The sequence below is a fragment of the Saprolegnia parasitica genome, assembly GCF_000151545.1.
Source record: "Saprolegnia parasitica CBS 223.65 unplaced genomic scaffold supercont2.1, whole genome shotgun sequence".
Lineage (NCBI taxonomy): Eukaryota > Oomycota > Saprolegniomycetes > Saprolegniales > Saprolegniaceae > Saprolegnia > Saprolegnia parasitica.
In genome coordinates, this window is record NW_012156395.1 from 672,092 (window position 1) to 690,971 (window position 18,880).

Here is an 18,880-nt window from a genome sequence, read left to right on the forward strand (position 1 = left end):
CTCTTCAGGCACGTCGTTCTGGCGCTGGTGTCCTCGTTGTCGTGTGCGACGCGGCGGTTAGTGCAATGACAGACGCCCTCGTTGCAGCCGAATCAACGCAAGAAAGATGGCCACTGGAGGGTATGAATGTACCGGTGTAGTCACGTTGGGATTTCGAGCGGGACCATCTCGACGAGCTATTTTCTTCCTCAACACTGTCGCTACAACACAGGCCCAGACGAGTGGACGCGCGAGAGGCTACATATAATGTTTGGTCTCCTCGGAAGATTCACGGACGCGGTTAGGCGCCTCTGCCGCTTTCCAGCATTTTCTGATGGGTTCACGGTGAGGTGCCAACGAGCCCCAGCCGCCTCTTCGAGTACACGTGCGATACCGTGTTGACACGTACTGGATCATGGCGAATCGGCCAAAAGCAAAAGAACAGAAATTGGCCACGCAGGTGATAAAATACGACGCTGGTTCCCTCGATGCCTTCATGCCTTGTAAGGTTGTGGCTAAGCAACACGGGTCTGGCTTGCGCCTGCGAAAGCCACGATGTAGCCCGTCCGTCCAACCAAACGAACCCTTCATACAAGCAAGGACAAACGTCACATTGCGTAATCTACCTCTGCTAGAGTACGTGTCAAGCGTGGTCGTCCTTGCTCTGTTGAACGGTGTTCCATCAACGGTTGGGTGTCCGATATGTTGGCTCACAGGACGAGTGCTCATCTTGGGCCGAAAGGTCCTGGCTGCAGGCGCAGCGGCGACGCATCTGCTCGCACCGTGTTGGCCAAGCGCATCCGAGAACTATTGTAGTGCGCTTTTGTTTGGCTCTTCTCGGTGGTTTTTCCTTGCTTGACGGCCGAGTCTTGGCGGGCACTGCGAATATAGGATGCCATCTCATGTTGACCGGGATGACGTTCCTGCTGTTATCAATGCACGACGCCGGCGTCAACAACGTACTTGTGGAGCCTTGCCTCCACCCACACCAATGCAATCGCATGAAGTCCTAGCAGCAGCATTAGTGCCAAAGCGGTCTTGCTTTCGTGACGCGCAACACAACAGCACATGGGTATTAGCCCCAGAGCTATTAGACGAGGCCGGCCCATCAAGATGTCGAATTTTGTAGTAAATAGAGCCACTTAGTCGTCGTCGCGCGCCGCGAGGAGCCCTGTTTCTTCCGTCTCCGTGTCGCTGCTGTCGCTGTCCGTGTCGTCGTCCTTGTTGCGCTTCTTGCCCTTCTTCTTGCCCTTCTTGCTCTTCTTCTTCTTCTTGTCATCGGTGCTGACAACAGCGTACGTGGGGCCGCCAAAGAGCCGTCCGAGCACGGTGGGCAGTCGATCGCAGCGGCAACAGCAGCGGTACCACCAGCTCTCCGACTCGGGCTCGTCCTCGGGCCACTCTTCGTACTTTTCACGCATCTCGCTCACGGCGACGCGGGCGCTGAGTTCGGGCAGCTTGAGGATCTCGATGACATCATCGCGCAGGATCGGCGTCGCGTACAGATCGAGCGTGTAGCGGGCGATGGGCACCGCGCCGCCTGTGCCGTAGAGCTCGGCGTAGATCGCATACACGCGCGGGTTGACGCAGCGGTAGTGCTTGGTCACTTGGAGGTCCTTGCGAAAGTCGTTGGACGTCGAGTAGAACGACTGGTTGGAGATCGGACCTGGCAGCGGCCCGTCGTGCAAGACAAAGTTCATCCACATCTCCATCCACGACGTCTCAATGAAGAACCACGCCTCCTTGTACTTGAGCGTCGTCGAGTCGTGCTTGAGCACGAGGTCGCGCTCGAGGCGCCGCCGGAGCTCCATGTCCACGCGGACGCCGGTCGAGTGCTGGTTGGGCGCACCCGAGAGGCCAAGCTCGGCCATCTCGATCTCCATGTCCTCTCTGTCTTGCTCCATGTCCACCGAGTGGCGGCGACGCTGCGGCTCCATCATGCGTCGACAAGCGGCTCACAATCTGGCACCCTGCCTTGGCCAGGACACTCTCTTAAGTGCGCCTCTTTCCATACACAAGGCAAGATATTCTTCGTTGTTGAAGATCGACATGCCCTCGCCAGGCTAAACACACGCACATTTGATCCCGCGTCGCTGTGCTGGGCGGAACACCGTACTTTTTATCAAGCCAGCTAGTGCAATGGTCTATATGACTGCTTATAGACCCTTGGCAAGGGGAAGAGCTGTGTTTAGGCATGCAACACGATCGTGGCGCCGTGATCTCAGACGTCTAGGTGGTGTGTTTTTAGTCTCTGGCAGCCTCGCTTCGAACAACAACGGATGTACTCTGTTAAGTGCGCTATGACGATCCCACCAATCACAACGCCAGAATGATTTTCGTTAATTCTGATTGGGCATACCGTGTTCCTTCTTTTGGGCCAATGAAACAGTGAGCACCAATTGACCACCAACCCATCCTCGCCATGGCCAGCCCGTCCCGTGTCGACCAGCCGACGCCGGCGATCACGTCGACGCCGACGCAGCTCGAAGAGAGTACGACGCCGTTCGTGGAAGACGACGACGATGACGACGACGAAGACCTCGAAGGCGACGCCGAGATCGAGCTCGGCTTTGTCAGCGACATTGTGGCGGGCGAAGAGCACTTGGCCGGACCGTTTGTCAACTGGGACGGCGGCAAAGTCGGCGGCCAGCCCACGTGGCTGGACCCTACCGTGCAGCTCGATGTGCCATGCGTGTGCGAGATCAACATGAGCTTCCTTCTGCAGATCTACTGCCCGTTGGACGCACCGGCATCGGCGTTCCATCGTAGCCTCTACGTCTTCTGCTGTCGCACTAAGGGCTGCCCCAAGCTTGGCCAGTACGCTTCTTGACCATCATACGACGAATGACACTCATGTCATCGCCTGTAGCGCCCGCGCGTTCCGCGTGCAGCTGCCCCGCGAGAACGCGTACTACTCGGACAAGGAAGACGATGCGTGGCGCAATCCGGTGGCACCTGTCAAGCGCTGCGTTATCTGCGGCCTCAACGGCAAGTTTGCCTGCAGCGCGTGCCACATTGCACAGTACTGCTCCAAGGCGCATCAGAAAGACCACTGGAAGCACGGCCACAAGACCGACTGCGCCGCCTGGTACAACAGCGTCGACGTCCTCCTGCCATCAACTAACGAGCGTGTTAGCGCCCAGCAGCAAACGCTGGTCATCTCGGACGCAGCGGCGATGGACGACGACGGCAGCGCCTTTGTGTTTCCCCAATATGCGATCCATATCGAACAAGAGCCCGATCGCACGCTCGCTCAGAACGAGTCGGAGGCCAAGATGATGCACGCGTACGAGCAAGGTAGACATGTCTCTTTCTCTGCAGTCCCGCAACTAAGTGTCATGCACAGCCCACCTGCAACCCCGTGGCAGCGGCGACGATGTGTTTACGGACGACTCGGAGATCGACTTGTCGCAGAAGGACTTGGCGTCGATGCTCGGAACGACGACGCAGGACAAGACGTACGTCGGGTTCCTCACGCGCGTCGCGCTCGCCAACGACCAAGTGCTGCGCTACTGCCGCTGGGACGACGATGAGCCCGTGCTGTGGGTGCACTCGGAAGGCAAGGCGACTGACATTCCGCGCTGCCGCGTCTGCAACGAGCGTCGACGCTTTGAGTTTCAAATCATGCCCCAGCTGCTCTACCACCTCAAGGTCTCGGGCGACCTCGACTCGCTCCAGAACGGCGCCGTTGACTTGGACTGGGGCACGCTCGCCGTGTACACGTGCCCCAACAGCTGCAGTCTCCACCAAGCAACGACCAACGCCGACGTTGTCGAAGAGTTTGTGTGGCGGCAGCCGCCGCACGAGCAGCACCAGGCGCCGCAGTAGTCCACGACGAGATCGATGGTACCTTTGAACCAGCAACGTCTTTGCGTTTGTTTCTGCGACTTTGGTTTCAATGCGGAACACACTTATGAGATAGACAGCTAGATCGATCGATCCATAGATAGATAGATAGATAGATAGATAGATAGATAGATAGATAGATAGATGCTGCGCAGTTGCTACGGGACCACTTGACCCGACAAGAATTCTTCGGATCACTGATTTCCGGCACGTCGACCACGCCGTCGCTTGCTGGTCGGCACTTCAGTCCCAAGGGCCCATCGACTTTTAGGCCTTCTAACCTCCGAGCTTGAAGGTTTGCAATTTGCGCAAACTCGAAACAGAGTCGTGGAGAGAGATCGGCGGTGGTTGTAACCGGACGGTTACGTCAACCCCCGCAACGACAAGGTGTATTTTTGAAAGCGTGGTCCTTCACGATGTCGTCGATCCGCGTCCGCGCGACCAACAAGGTCATGCGATCGCACGACTCCTCGCTGGCGCTCACGCTGCGTAGCTCATGGCCAAGCTCGGCGCGACCAAGCCGAGCAAGAACACGCAGTTTGACATGGCCCACGCCGGCTTTGAGGAGCTCCAGTCGGGTGTCGTCAACCTCGACAACGCGTTGCAAGGCTTCATCCTCTCGCTCAAAGGTGCATGCATTGCGTAGCAGTATATTCTCATCTGCCTCGCAGGTTTCCATGCGTCGGCCAACGTGCTCTTACGCGCGGTCGAAGACGTGGCCAGCGTGCGCGGCTCGGGTGCGCAGCGCGTGCATCGCACGTCGTCTCACACTCTCTAGACAATGCGGGCGCGGCGCCCGAGGTGCGGCAGTTCATCGAGGTCTTCAAAGCGTGCTCGCTGAGCATCGACATCTCCAAGCTCAATGAACTCGTACGGAAATCGTGACGATATCGCATGCGATGCGGCGTGTAGGTCAAGACGTTTGAGACGCGCGTGCAAAAGCCGTCGCAAGGCTGGCTGCACCAGGTCGCGCATCTCAAGACAGAGATCGAGGACTTTAACGAGAGCCACATTACGTTCGACCACTACACGAAGAAAGTGCAGACGCTGCGGGATGCGCACAACAAGCGGGCGGGCGCGGGCAAGCAGGAGAAGAGCAAGGACGTCGACAAGCTCCACCGCGTACACCCATCTCTCCTCTTGTATCTCGATGCCTAGTCGTGCTATCGGTTAGAACGAACAAAAGCTTGTGAGCATCTCGACCAACTACAACAAGACATCCGAGAAAACGGTCCAGGACCTCCGCACGTTTCTGCACAACCGCGACGCGACCTTGCTGCCGCTCGTCCAGCGCGTACGACGACGACGACGACGACGACGACAACGATTATTCTAAACGGTCGATGGCGTAGATCATTGAGTTTCGCCTCGCGCACGCCAAGGACATGTACGACTTGACGGCCAAGATGGAACCACTTCTGCACATCTCGAGCTTCAACGAGCACCTCGCGCGCCTCGAGTCGTTTGCACCGAGCGGCCATGACAGCGCGATACCGCCGGCGACCCGCGCCGACGACGAGCCCGACGTGACCGTGACCACGTTGAGCTTTAGTGATTTCGTTGGACCGACGAGTGCGTCACCGGCACCGGCGTCCCCGACGGCGCCCACCGCCGATTTTTCCAGGCGCCAGCGCCGCAACCCGGCAGCGTCAACGCGCCTCCAATGTCGACGGGAAGCTCGTGGCAAGACTTTAACGCGCCGTCGTCATCGCCGGCGTTCGAGGCGTCGTTTGCATCGGCGTCCGGGCAACACATTACGACGAGCACCGTCGCCGGGAGTCGCACGAGCTTCAACTCGACGACGACCGCGGCGCGCACCGGTAGCATCAAGGCCGACGGCGGGTTTCCAGCCTTCCACGCATCGGAAGAAACGACGTTCAACCCGTTTGCGGCAACACCACCGCCGGCGTTCGGTGATGCGCCACCGATGAATCCGTTTGCAGCGACGGCGTTTCCGCCGCCGCCGCCGCCGACGACGACGACGCAAGATTCGTTCAACTTTATGCAGTAGCAGCCACTTCTTCCACGTGGCTTCTCCATACATACCATGCATGTGCAGACAAAAGAGCTCGATGAGGATCAAATAACACATCTTCTTAAAGTGTGGTGCGAACGAGGTTGATGGCACCTGCGTCGTTGCCGACAATGAGGCACGGGCGCAGCGTCAAGTGTGCCATGGCCTGCACGCTCCACTTGGGCGTCCGGAGCTTCCCGTCGCGCTGCTTCTCGAAGAGGGTCTCGAGCTCGAGGCGACTGCGACGTCGCACCACGTCGGTCATGGCAAGCGTCGCCATGCGAATGCCCGAGGCAACGACGAGACGATCGGCGTCCGCGGTCACCACGGTGTGGTCCAACGTCGTGTCGGGCCAGTTGGCGACCGTCGCCGTCGTTGTCCACGACGTCGCGTCCCAAAGGTGTGCGATGCGATCCGCGCCGATGCTCCAGAGGCGGTGCGGCGGTCCGTGCTGGAGCTTGAGCACCCTTCCGTCGTGGGCACTCCACGTCCGGAGGACGGCGCCGGTGCAAGCGTCCAGCACACAAAGATGTCCTGATGTACCGCCGAGCACGAGGATCGGGCTGGTGTCGTCAGTCGTGGCGGCCACGGCAGAGAGCGCTCCAAGGACGCGGGGCGCGCTCCAAACGATCGGTGCGTTGCCGCTTGTCGGGCGCAAAATGTGCAATGTGAGTGGCTCTTGAACGACGACAATCGACGCATGCATGACAATGGGCGGGCACACGATCGGCGACGGAAAGGTCATTTGCCATTTGCACTGCAGCGTCGGCGCCTGGTACAAGAAAACGTTGAGGCGGTCGCTCACGACAAAGTGGTGGAGAAGAGTTGGCATCGGCACAACGCCCGTGACGGGCGCCGCGTGCACACTCCACTGCCCGAGGCTGTGCATGTCGCTGAGCCGCCAGAGCTTGCACGAGCCGCCGGCGCTCGCACTCACGAGCCACCGGTCGTCGTCCAGTACCGTGAGAACCTTGATGCTCGCATTGTGGGCGTTGAGCACATATGGTGCTTCCCAAAACGCACTCGATGGCTTCTGCGTCCACTTGCGGCTGTGGCGCTTGGGCTTGGGCACGGAGATGCTTCGCTGCCACGTTGTTTGCACGGCGTCCTGAAGCTTCCGAGGCAACAAAAGGTCGAGGGTCAAGTGCACGTCCTCGTAGAGCAATGACGGAAGCGGCTCGACTGGCGGCCACGCACCGACACCGAGGTACCAGCTCTCGAGGGCCGGAAACGGCGCCAAGTGCGTCGACGGACAGTGCATCGAGAGGACACACGCCTGAAGCGATGGCTGCAAGCTTTGCTTCGTGAGCGTTGGGCCGACCTTCTCGCTCAGGGCAAGCACGAGCTCGACGAGGCCCGTCCACGCCAGGAGCGGCGGCAGTTGATGCGACACGCGCTCGAGGAGGGCAACCACAGCGTGCACCGAGGCGGTCAAGTCGCGCACCAGATCGAGCAGTGCGCGCAGTAGGCGGGACACGACGACAACTTCGTATTGCAGCTCCACGTGCGCCTAGCCACTCCTTTTGTTTTAGTGCAGAGAGAAAGGCACTGTACCTTGGTTGGCTCGCGCTGAATCGCGCCAAGATGGGCCCCAAGGAGGTCGTAGAGCGTCGGCAGAAGCACCGTCGAGACGACAAAGTCCCCGAGCTCGCACGCGATGCGAAGGACGCCCATGGACGTCGTGTGCGGTGGGTGCCGTCGGTGCCAAAACACGTCAGCATCTTGCTTGCAACTCCCGACTTTGGGCCTGCAAAGGGCGTGTAGCATCTTGGGCAACACATTCTGCTCGGCCAAGGTCGTGCCAAGCATGTGGCTCGAGGCGAGCTGGGCCTAACACACAAAAAAGCATCAACGTCTGCCAACGGGACGTCGTTGGACGGACAAGGGCAAAGCCGGCGACCAAGCGCACGTGGAGGCTACCATGCAACCACCACTCGAGGAGCACGGGCACCATGTGTGTGAGGAGAAAGCTTGAGCCCCACGAGTGCCAGAGCAGCCAGAGGAGTCCGTCCGGCGCCGTTGAAAGAAGCAAAATGCGCGCGCAGTCGTCGACGCACCCTTCGTAGAGCCTGACGACACGAGCTTCGTACCGTACACACGACGTCTCTTTGCCGAGCTTGGCGACAAGCGTCGGAAAGACGTCTGCGGCCGTGATTGCGTCGCCCAAAAGCGGCGCCAGCAGCGGCTCCAGGAGCGAAAAGAACGGCGTCGGCACCCGCATCGCCAACTCGATGCGTGCTGCCATGTGCTCGGACGTTGGCGGTGCCTGTAGCGCGTCGTAAATGGCTGAAAACGACGGCGCGAATAGCGCCCGGGGTCGGCGTGCCATGCGGTATACAGCATCCGTCCCGTGCATCTACATACAGGGGCCGATCGCTGCTGCGTTCGCACTGACCGAAGGCGCACCTCGCCTTCCAGAATGTTTTGAACAAAGTTGCCGTGGGGACACGCCGGGTCGAGTAGCGAGAGCACGAGGGCCTAAGGTGCGTAGTACATTGCAGCACAGCATCGATCGGTCTGTACCTGCATCACGGGCGGCAGCTGGCGCAGCGCTGGCAACAGCAATAAGATCGCCGAGGCCGTCGCTGATTGGGATAGGCTACGCAGCGTCCTGTACGCCTCGTACGATGGCGGCGTGAAGAGTGCGTGGCTCAAGCACACCTCGGCGGCCAAGCACGCGAGGCGAACCGGCGCCGCCGCGTTGCTCGGGTAGCTCGGGCGCAAGCGGGCTTCGTACCGAGTCCACGTCGACGTATCGCATGCACCAAGGATGGCTTCATCACGCATGAGGATCGGCGGCTGCAGTGCCCAGAGCCGCACGTCGTCCGACACATCGGACGTTTCTTCGTGCACGACGGTATCGTCGTCGTCCAACGCCTCGAGCTGCTTGATCCACGAAAAGCTCGTACTATCCCGTTGCGAGCGCAGACTCATCGACGGCGACGAGGGCAGTGCGCCGATGGACGCCGACGGCTGGCCTCGGCGGCCAATGGACGACGCACTGAGCGAGTCGGACGCCTTGCGCAGCGATGTCGACTTGGTCATGGTGGCGAGCACATAGGCGTCGTGGGTAAACTGGCTCAAGGATACCGGGTTTGGCTCGCGATTCGTGGTGGCGTCTGTCGTTGCAGGCAGTTGCCGCGGCGGGTGCGGCTCTGAAAAGAGCTGTACAAAGCCGCGCAATGGCACGTTCTTGTGTGCGATCGCCAAGTCGCCTGCGAGACCGGCGCCAAAATTCAAGTCGATCCACGTGTGGAGCTGGCGCGAGACGTGCGGGCTCTCGAGGGCGGCGCGGTGGCACTGCAAAAACGCCTCGGGCGTCATCCCATGGAGGTCGAGCGACGGCATGTTGTCATGCGTCGACGTAAAGATCGACGCGTCCAGAAAGAACTCGGGAATGCACTCTTCGGGCGACCATGCGTACAGGCGCGCCATCGTCAAGGGATACTCTTTGGCTTCAAAGCGCGCGCGCACAATCGACTGCAGCAGTGGCCGTGGCAGACGCCGTGCGAGGTAGATCGCGACCGTGAGATCCGACAAGCTACCGCCGGTGATAGAAGCCATTGGAACCGACCATCGAACTTACTTTTCAGGGATATGGTGGCCCGTGTGCGCGTACGTCTGATCGAGCTGCGCATCGCCCTTCATGAGCCGAAACTTGGACTTGGTCAAGTCGCGATGATGGCCGTTAAAGTCGAGAACCCATGGCAGCACGGGGTGCACGCGGCGGTGACTCTACCAAACGCCATGGGCTCTCTATTCGACGAGGATACATATGCATGTATCGTGCCATGGAACGGCCGGCGGCGTGGTTGAGTGCCAAGAGGTACTCGAGGTTGGAGACGTCGCCGACGCGCCACCGCTCGAGGAGCGACCGTGCGTCCATGTCCTCGACCGTGCGCGACGGATGCAATGGGAAAAAGAGCAGTTGCGTCGAGTCGGTCACGTCAATCCACTCGGGGTCGATAGAAGGCAGGGCGTGGAACGTCTGGAAACCGCGCACGAGCTGGTACAAAAGAAAGCGCTGGTGCGCGTCACGTGCTTCTTCCAGCGATGCCTATCGTATGCGGACATGGGCGAAAGCAAGATGATGATGAAGTGCGTACCTGGCGCAGGGTGAGGACGTGCGCGCGTAGCGACGTCGCTGCGTACGGCAAGACGAGATAGACGGACGTCGGCGACTCGAACGCGCCGAGAAGTGGAATCAAGTTGCGCTGGCGTGGAGAAAAGGCCGAGAGCTGCTCGGCCCACGCATGGGTGGCCGGCGCCATGGCCACGTTGCAGTAGAACAGGCCCAGGTACGCTTGCAGCGAATGGCAGGTCCGTGACGGCGCGACCTGGATAGCGCCGTCGTCACGCGCGATGCATAGCACCTTTTCAAGACTGCGCTCGAGATTGCAGTCGGCTGTCGTGGATCGCGGCTCGGATGCGTCGAGCGGCGGCAAGACGACCGTCGCCTTGTCCAGCACCAAGACGCGGTGGTCCGCGCCATCGGGCGTCGCGACGCAGATGCCAACGATGCCAACGTCGTCTTCGTTGAGGTACGTCTGGCCGGCCGCCGGGAAGCAGCAGGTGATACCGAGCTCAGCGGCAATCCGCGCTCGTCGGTCATCCCACCGCATCACCGCTGAAAATGGATCGGCTACCCGCTATTGGTACATGTTTAAAACGCGTTTTAAACAGGATTCCAAACGACATGTCTTTTGTGTTTAAAACGACGTGCAGCTTGATCGTTATACCGCAACAAGATCGCACGCTTAGAAGGTAGCTCAGCATGATGCAAGTTGTTTTAGTTTAGCTTTATCAGAGGGCGCATGTGCAACAAGCTGACCAACGCATGTCCCTCCTTCATGCCGGCGCCGACGAAGACGTTGACGACATGACTAGCGAAGCGTCGTGAACGTCTGCGCGCACTCGGCGGCGCGACCCATGGCGAGGACGCGGAAGGCCGAGAGACACGCGGCGAGGTACCCGAGGAGCGTGCCCATTGTGATGTCGATCGTGTGGTGCTGCCAGTCGGTGACGCGGCTCACCGCAACGGCCATCGCAAGGCCCAGCGGCAGGAGTGCCGGAAAGAAGAGCGCTTGGCGGCACCACGCCATGGCCCGCGGCGTCGCGTTCGCGGGCGGGTCGCGGCAGTAGAGCGTCCAGAGGAGGTAGATCTACGAACCAGGGTAAATCGCCCGTATTTCATCGTGGGCCACCATTGCAGCCGTACGTACCGTCGTGTAGAGCGCGGTCGCGGCCGTCGTTGCCGTGTGGCCCGAAGGAAATGAGATCATGGACGCCTCGTACGTGCTGCGGGGCGTCGTGCACGTATACGTCTTGTTGTCGGCGGACAGGACCGGCGCGCAGACCGCGGCAAAGTTGGGGCGCAGCGCACCGACGTTGAACTTGATGAGGTTCGCCGCCGCGATCGTGAGGAGGACAGCCTCGAGGCACCCCAGCGAGAGGTTGACGAGGCGCACGTAGAACTCCCGCCGGTTGGCACCGGTGCGGTGGAGGCCAAACTCGACGGCGAGGACGACGACGAGCCAAAAGATCGCCGACGCCACGCACGCCATGACGTACGAGATGGTGCTGTGCTGGTGCGGGTGCGACGTCGCTTCGCCTACACGAACGATGCAGCATGAGTCGACCGACGACGGTTCCTCATGGACGCACTGATCGTCGGGTTGTACGTGTCGAGGTACCGATACGACGGCGACGTCAAGAGTCCCCATGTGACGGCCGCGACCCAAAAGACAAAAGTCATTAAAGGCGAGACCCATTGCACCTCGATCCAGAGGCTGCGCTCGGCCACGACAACGTCACCCATCGTGCGTTTGCGGCAAAGTCAAAAATGGCTGCCAAGCGACCAGTCGGCCAAACGACCAGTTGATTGCTCTCTTGGAGTGGGACTCGAAATTTCACATCCCAGCACGCAGCCGACGTGGAATTGTTCAACGCGCTCATGGGTATGCGGCAGCAGTCTTGCATCTATACCGTATATGGTATACTATTAAAACGAGCAGCTACTGCGTGCCTGTGCTACCTAGAGCAGCTCTACTGCCGTCCTCTCGGATGTACTAGCACCCACAGCCAAGTGTCAAGACATGCGATCCCGAGCCAGACCCCGGGCACATGAAGCGAAATCGACAGGGCGCAGCAGATTCTGGAGCGCATGGCTCTAATAGATGATGATGCGGCGACGAGCTTAGAAACCCACGTGACGGCCAGTGGGCTCCTCAAATAGCGCCGACTTTACCCTTGTCGGAACTTCAATCTATCAAGCAAAGTATCAATCGGCCTCCAAGAAGAAAGCGAGTTCTTGTCTGCACACCGCCACGAACCTCTGTACACGAGAATAGGTCACCTTAGGCTTGGCTAGTACGAGGCGCTAAATGCGACGCAGTGTGCCACGTACAAGCAACCTATCCTAGCATGCCGCCGCAAACATCCATAAAACCCGTGCACTAATCACCGTCTATTGGACTATATTAAATACATCCGACTCGTAAACTCTAGTGCTCTCACTCAAAGCAAAGGACGTCGGCGTCGAGCGTGATGGATCCGGAGGTAAACACCGCGCCTCGATAGTCTAGCGCGAATGCTGTCTCGCTCATCTCAATCTCGAACGACACGACGGCACCGGCGTCGAGCTCGTAAGGACGGGGTGGCATCGGTGTTTCGTCGGTGCGGACCAAGGTTTCGGTCGCGGCGACCCCACGTCTCGGTGCCGGGGGGTGTTGTAACGTTGGACGACGGTGGTAGATGCACTTGGCGCGGGTGCAGACGCGAACGCCACCGTGGCGAACACAGTCAATTCGGGGTCCGCTGGGCGCGTGGTGAGCACACGCCACGTCTCTGTACGTTCGGGCGCCGCAGTTCGGTACCGCGCATCGATGGTGCGGCCGGTGGCTCGATACGGCGTGCGGGCACGGCGGCACGCTGCACCGGCGTCGGTGGCGATGTGCGTTGCACGCACGGGACCCTTCCGTTGGCATCGTCTCGCAACCATGCACAAAGCAAGCATGCATCGTGAGTTGACTGGGGCGTCGAAAATATAGAATGCCGACCGAATAAAGTGTCTCGCTTGTCGAGCCTCTAGCGGTCGTTTGATGGCGCGTGATGCGCATGCGTCAGTAGTCACGGCACAAGCGAGACACACCGATCACGCGCTCGTGACTCACAAGCTTCTCGGGTCAAAGACACGGCGGCGCCGCACCGTCTTACAAAAACGGTAGCTATCAAGACGGTGGACCCAGTCGCATGGGATGGGTGCTTCGCGACAGCCCGTGCCCGTGGACCGAACAACGTGCTGGTACTCGCTTGATTTTGCAAACGTGGCGCCTCGTGCTGCCACGTACGCGCCGTAATGGCGCGACACCGCCGCCCGCATCAAGCAGGTGCAGCACCGAACGTTCCAATCACCTTCGGCAAAACTCCTGATTCGTGGCCCCCCAAAGCCGGCGCTTCTACTAGTACGCGATCCAGTGGCATGCACACAGAGCAGCTCACAGTTCGCACGAGTACCGGTATACTAGTACGAGCTTTGCACGTCACACCAAAAAAGTGAGCCATGCGTCGGTGACTACATATGAAATAATAGCGTAGAGCCAGGTGTTGAGGTTTTGGGAGCTGGCGTCGAGTCCGGGTCAGAGTCCTGGTGGCCGAGTCCTGCCTTTGACATCGAGTGTCAAAACACACGTACCACACGGTGTGTTTTGCTTTTCTCACGTCGCCGCCGAGTTTGGATTTCACACGTCGTCGGGGTTTCAAAAACATCCGGATACGGAAGCGCGGGCGGTTTTGCAATGTCGAAAGGCCGTGGGGTATCTTTGAATTTGCCGCGGGAACCGAGCGCGATGCTGCCGCGACGGAGCAGTCACGTGCAGCCTGCAGCGCCGATGCCGAGTATGTCGCACCGCAATAGCATCATGACACCGCCGACGCCCGGACGAAAGAAGCGACCGGCGCCGCCGTCTTCGGAAGTTACGACGTTGCCGTTGCTCGACACGGCGACGCGCGCGGAAACAGCACCGATGGGTGCCAGCCACTCGACCGCATGGCCGTCGCCACGCCACGACATGGAGTCCAAAATCGACAACAAGGCGGGGCTGCTGAGCCTCGAGAAGAGCCTCGAGCTCTTGGACAAGATTCTCATCGATGGTGGGCCGCCGCCATCGACTGGTCTTCAGTCTCTAGCGCCGTCGACAATAACGCCCGCGCCACCGTCGACAACCAAGCTTGAGGCTGTGAGTCCGGCCCGGCGCGGACCGTCACCCTACGTGACGTTCACCAACCCGCAGCGCGAAGACTTGTACGAAACAATCGCGATGCTCAAGAAAGAGCTCACCAACGAACGCGCTGCCCGGCGCCTCGACACGGCGCCGAGGTACTTAACTGCATATGCATAATTCACCTCACGTCTCTTTGTAGTACGTACACGGACGCTGGGGACGAGTACTTTGCGGCACTCGGGCGCAACGCCGAGCTGCACGTCCGGGCGCGGAAGCTCGAGTCGGCAGCGCAGCTCATGAAGTCGGACCTCGAGGTGACCAAAGCGGAGCAAAAGCGAGCGCTCGACTCGGTCAATTTGCGCGAAGAGAAGCTGCGCAACCTCATCAAGAAGAATAAGTGCTTGATGACAGAGTACGAAGTCCTCAAGGACCAGTACGTCGAGACCAAAGTCAAGAGCGTCGAAGTCTACCGCACGATGCAACTCGAGCAGAAAAGATGGAACTCGCGGCCCACGAGGTTTGATTCGGCGACCAAGTACACGCTGACCGTCGTCTCAAAATGCCCGTAGATGCTCCAGGAGAAGCTGCAGCTGCAGCACCAAGTAGCAGTGCTTCGTACCGAGTTGAAAGACCTCCAAAAAACGTCGGTGGCCGAGAAATCAGCACTGCAGACAACGCTAAACGACGCTCAAGCCGAGCGCGACCGCCTCGTGCTGTGCCTCGCTGAGACGCGCCATCATTTTAAGCAGTGGAAAGACCGCGAGGGCAAACTCGTGGCCGCCGCACGGAACGACGCCCGGGACCTTGCGCACGCCGAGGCGTCGGTGCGCATCGAGCGGTGCCACGACGAGATTCGACTGCTCCGAGACAAGGTGAACCAGCTGGAGCAGACCAACCAGGTGCTGCGAAAGGAGCCGGCGCTTTCGCCAATGGAGCTCGCGTACCGCAAGCAGCAGTTGCACGCGGACATGACGACGCAACACGCTGATCTCATTGCTCTACAGAGCCGTGTGCAGGAGCTGGAGAAAATGCTAGCCTTTCCAAGGCTCAGCAAGAGTATCAAGGCGAGATGCTTACCGCCGCCCAGGAAACAGTGTCCCAGGTGCTCCACGCGCGCGAAGTCTCGGCGCTTGAGCAGCTTACCTATATGAACCCACCGCGAGCACCGAAGCCCCCATCATCCGACGGCACCGAGTCGCCGCTCCCACCTGAGTCTGTAGCGACACCACCGACGGGTGTCGAGAAGCCCCGGGCGCCACCGGCCACCGCGCCGTCGCCACGCGTCCAGACGCAGCGTCGTAAAGGGTCGTACAAGGAATCAGCACCGAACCAGAAGCGCCCGACGCCGCCGCCACAAGTCGAAACCAACACAACCGTCGCGACGTGGAAGATGGAAGTCCGCAACCTCACGGAGCAAGTCGACGAGTACAAGACGATGGTTGTCGCTCTCTCGCACGAAATCGAAAAGCTCAAGGCCGAGCGGAAGCGACTCACGGCGCAAAAGCAGTCGGACACCGAGCGCAAGTACGAAGCTGCACTCAGCGAGCTCCGGTCGCAGCTCGAAACGAGTCGCGCGACCGAGACGCAGGTCCGTGATCTCTTGGCGTCCATGCGAGCGACGCAAGAGGCCAAGTCGGCGGGCACGATTCAGAGGCACTTGCGGATGCTTCACGCCAAGGCGACACTCAAAAGCAAGCTCAAAGCAACGCGCGCGATCCAAGCCTGCTACAAGGGCCACAAGCTGCGCCAGACGACAAACCTCCAAAAACGACATGCGAGGCGAGTCGGGATCGTCTGCGCGACGCCGGCAACGCTCCCGTTATCTCGACGCCCGACATGGACATGTACATATCCGTGCTCTCGGTGCCACCGTGCGTCAAGGTCCAAGTCTGGGCCGACGACATTATCTACGCCAAGTACATTCCCGTGCGACTTCTGGGACTCTACGTTGCCCACGGCGTCAGCTGGGCGCGCAACGACGTGCCCCGGCTCCAGAAGGCGCTCGCGGCGCAAGTTTCGCTCGTACCGGACGAGGACGACGCGCAGCAAATCCATGTGGCGGAGCTGCAGCGCGTCCACGGCCAACCCGCAACCCACGTCAAGGCGATTACAAAGATCCAGTCGCGCGCTAAAGGCTACCTGACGCGCAAGTCGCTCCAGCAGACGCTGATCGAGCAGGTGGACACGGTTCGTCGTGTGCAGGCGCTCGTGCGTGGCTTCCTCGCGCGTCGCCAGTGTGCTGCGCAGCAGCGCGCGCTGATTGCGATCCAAGCTGCGGCGCGCGGGTACTTTGCTCGGCGATCCGTGCGCCTGCAGCAACAAGCCATTGAAAAAATCCAGGCCATCATCAAAGGTATGCTCACGCGGCAGGAGCTGGAGAAGCAGCGCGCATCAGCGATCGTACTTCAAAAGCAAGCCAAAGGCTTCGTCGTTCGCCAGTCGCTCGAGCGCCGACGCACTGCGGCCGTGGTCATTCAGACGCGCACGCGAGGCCATTTAAAGAAGAAGGAGTACACGTCGCACCGCGCTCGAACAAAGGCGGCAACTGCAATTCAAGCCCGGGCCAAGGGTTTCGTGACGCGGCGAACCTTGGAAACGACTCACGACGCCGCGGCCACCATCCAGCGTCATGCGCGTGGCTTTGTCGTCCGGCAAGAGCTACGCACGCGGCAAGCAAGTGCTGTCGTCATCCAGAGCCATGTGCGCAGTCTTTTCGCCAAACAGACGTACGCAGCAGCGATTGTTGCCGTCACCAAGATCCAAGCGGGTGCTCGTGGTTTTGGTGCGCGACGACACATCTCGTTTCGGCCGATACCGTTCTACCCTTCGTTCGACGACGACGCTCAAGACGAGCACCGTTGGGCGCGTGCATGGAACAAGCGCAAGTCGGTGGCGTTCCGAATACGCTGCGTTGACGCCCCGAAGTGCGTCAAGATTGAGGCCGTGCTGGACGGCGTCATCTACAGCGCGTTCGTGAAGTACCCGCGCCTCCATCGCTACGTCGATGACGGTGCTCGACTGTTCCGTAACGATCCTGGTCGACTCAACGAGGCCTTGGAGCCGCTTTGCGTCTTGGAAGAAGTCGAGCCGTTCCTCTTTACGGTGGCTGTCGCTGAAATGGACACATCTCGCATCGTGTCGACGCCGTTACCAGCTCAACGCCCCACGCCAAAGTCGGTACCCAAGCCACCGCGCCCAGTGCCACGCGCAGCAGTGACAGTACCACCTGACTCCCAGGTCTACTTGTCAACAAAGTGGGTCGATGAGCCGTTGCCTCTAACCGACGACGTGGCGCGACCGCCACCGAGGCGCAAACCCTCACAGCCTCGCCAACACGAAAATGACGAGCCCGTTGCACAAACAGGAACGGTGTCTGCAGCTGCGTCCTTGCCTTCTGCCGACTGCATTGATCTTGCTCAAGACGCCAAAGGTCCTATGGCATGTCAAGGCAACATCACCGTACCTCCGTCATCGGATACCGCAGCACTGCCCAACAAAAGCCAATCGCAAGCAGTGTCATATCTGAATGCTGACAACGCCGCATCAACACAACGTCATGCAGCCCCGTCCCCAGCCAAAATGTGTGCTTCGACTTACGTCAGCGTTCTCATTCACGAGGCAACGACATACTTTGTTTCGCAACGCCGACCGTCCACCCCGCGTCGTATTTCCGTCGCAAACTCAAAAATCAACATCGCACACTCGATCGAAATAGCACCACCTCCCGAGACCGTCCCATATACGGTCGACGACACTCCGGCTACCATCATCATCCAAGTAGCAGCCAAGAAAGCATCAACCTTTCAAGCCGTCCAAGCTGTACCGCATTCACCAGCAAGAATATGTGCTTCCTCTTATGTCGGCGCTCTCCTCCGCGAGACAACGAAACACTTCATTCCCAAAGCGGCGCTGCCGTCGGACGTTGCTACGCCACTGCAAACGGATGAAGCCACCAAGATCGCGACTCCGGTGCAAGAAGCGCCAGCCGTCGAGGCCGTCCAAAATACGGTTGAAGAAGCGCCGGCCACCGACGTCGTCCACGATGCGGTTGAAGCAGCGCCTGCACCCGGAGCCGTCCAACTTGCGGTCGAAGAAGCACCAGTTGCTATAGCCGTACAAGACGTGGTCGACGAAGCGCCGGCTGCCAAAGCTGTCCAAGATGTTGCTCCGGTCGAAGATGCACCAGCTCCCAAAGCCGTCCAAGATGCGACTCTTGCCGACGTGTCGCCACCGGCAGACGCTGTCACGACGGCGCCAGCGGTCGTGGACAAAACCACGGCGACTGACAACTCGACAACTGCAGTAGTTGACGACGACTTGGCTCCGACTGAATCCAGCATCGACGTCGCCGACGAGGCCGAGACCCACAAAGCGGCGCTGCCGTCGGACGTTGCTACGCCACTGCAAACGGATGAAGCCACCAAGATCGCGACTCCGGTGCAAGAAGCGCCAGCCGTCGAGGCCGTCCAAAATACGGTTGAAGAAGCGCCGGCCACCGACGTCGTCCACGATGCGGTTGAAGCAGCGCCTGCACCCGGGGCCGTCCAACTTGCGGTCGAAGAAGCACCAGTTGCTATAGCCGTACAAGACGTGGTCGACGAAGCGCCGGCTGCCAAAGCTGTCCAAGATGTTGCTCCGGTCGAAGATGCACCAGCTCCCAAAGCCGTCCAAGATGCGACTCTTGCCGACGTGTCGCCACCGGCAGACGCTGTCACGACGGCGCCAGCGGTCGTGGACAAAACCACGGCGACTGACAACTCGACAAACTGCAGTAGTTGACGACGACTTGGCTCCGACTGAATCCAGCCATCGACGTCGC

General features: G+C 60.0%; 6 protein-coding genes across 6 annotated transcripts; 3 read left to right on the top strand and 3 right to left on the bottom strand.

The window, feature by feature from the left end:
* Nucleotides 1-1,096: 1,096 nt before the first annotated feature.
* SPRG_00274 (hypothetical protein) lies at nucleotides 1,097-1,963 on the bottom strand. Its single transcript, XM_012338376.1, has one exon. The coding sequence runs from the start codon at nucleotides 1,917-1,919 to the stop codon at nucleotides 1,122-1,124; it is 798 nt and encodes a 265-aa protein (XP_012193766.1). The 5' UTR covers nucleotides 1,920-1,963; the 3' UTR covers nucleotides 1,097-1,121.
* Nucleotides 1,964-2,362: 399 nt separating this feature from the next.
* Nucleotides 2,363-3,845, top strand: SPRG_00275 (hypothetical protein). The gene is made up of 4 exons (XM_012338377.1): nucleotides 2,363-2,796; nucleotides 2,849-3,067; nucleotides 3,116-3,276; nucleotides 3,326-3,845. The coding sequence occupies exons 1-4, from the start codon at nucleotides 2,402-2,404 to the stop codon at nucleotides 3,805-3,807; spliced, it is 1,257 nt and encodes a 418-aa protein (XP_012193767.1). The 5' UTR covers nucleotides 2,363-2,401; the 3' UTR covers nucleotides 3,808-3,845.
* A 381-nt stretch (nucleotides 3,846-4,226) lies between these two features.
* Nucleotides 4,227-5,934, top strand: SPRG_00276 (hypothetical protein). Its single transcript, XM_012338378.1, has 7 exons — nucleotides 4,227-4,274; nucleotides 4,319-4,454; nucleotides 4,497-4,562; nucleotides 4,604-4,695; nucleotides 4,738-4,947; nucleotides 5,000-5,119; nucleotides 5,178-5,934. The coding sequence occupies exons 1-7, from the start codon at nucleotides 4,242-4,244 to the stop codon at nucleotides 5,754-5,756; spliced, it is 1,236 nt and encodes a 411-aa protein (XP_012193768.1). The 5' UTR covers nucleotides 4,227-4,241; the 3' UTR covers nucleotides 5,757-5,934.
* SPRG_00277 (hypothetical protein) lies at nucleotides 5,922-10,461 on the bottom strand (the record flags this gene model as incomplete). The annotated part of the gene is made up of 9 exons (XM_012338379.1): nucleotides 5,922-7,349; nucleotides 7,394-7,669; nucleotides 7,722-8,195; nucleotides 8,246-8,317; nucleotides 8,363-8,391; nucleotides 8,443-9,380; nucleotides 9,426-9,572; nucleotides 9,613-9,896; nucleotides 9,946-10,461. The coding sequence occupies 9 exons, from the start codon at nucleotides 10,459-10,461 to the stop codon at nucleotides 5,922-5,924; spliced, it is 4,164 nt and encodes a 1,387-aa protein (XP_012193769.1).
* Nucleotides 10,462-10,607: 146 nt separating this feature from the next.
* On the bottom strand, nucleotides 10,608-11,669 carry SPRG_00278 (hypothetical protein). Its single transcript, XM_012338380.1, has 3 exons — nucleotides 11,504-11,669; nucleotides 11,062-11,450; nucleotides 10,608-11,001 (listed from the first exon to the last, which is right to left on the bottom strand). The coding sequence occupies exons 1-3, from the start codon at nucleotides 11,655-11,657 to the stop codon at nucleotides 10,723-10,725; spliced, it is 822 nt and encodes a 273-aa protein (XP_012193770.1). The 5' UTR covers nucleotides 11,658-11,669; the 3' UTR covers nucleotides 10,608-10,722.
* Nucleotides 11,670-13,686: 2,017 nt separating this feature from the next.
* SPRG_00279 (hypothetical protein) lies at nucleotides 13,687-18,840 on the top strand (the record flags this gene model as incomplete). The annotated part of the gene is made up of 6 exons (XM_012338381.1): nucleotides 13,687-14,216; nucleotides 14,261-14,609; nucleotides 14,631-15,069; nucleotides 15,126-15,853; nucleotides 15,943-17,238; nucleotides 17,941-18,840. 6 exons carry the CDS (start codon nucleotides 13,687-13,689, stop codon nucleotides 18,838-18,840), a joined length of 4,242 nt encoding a protein of 1,413 aa, XP_012193771.1.
* Nucleotides 18,841-18,880: the final 40 nt, after the last annotated feature.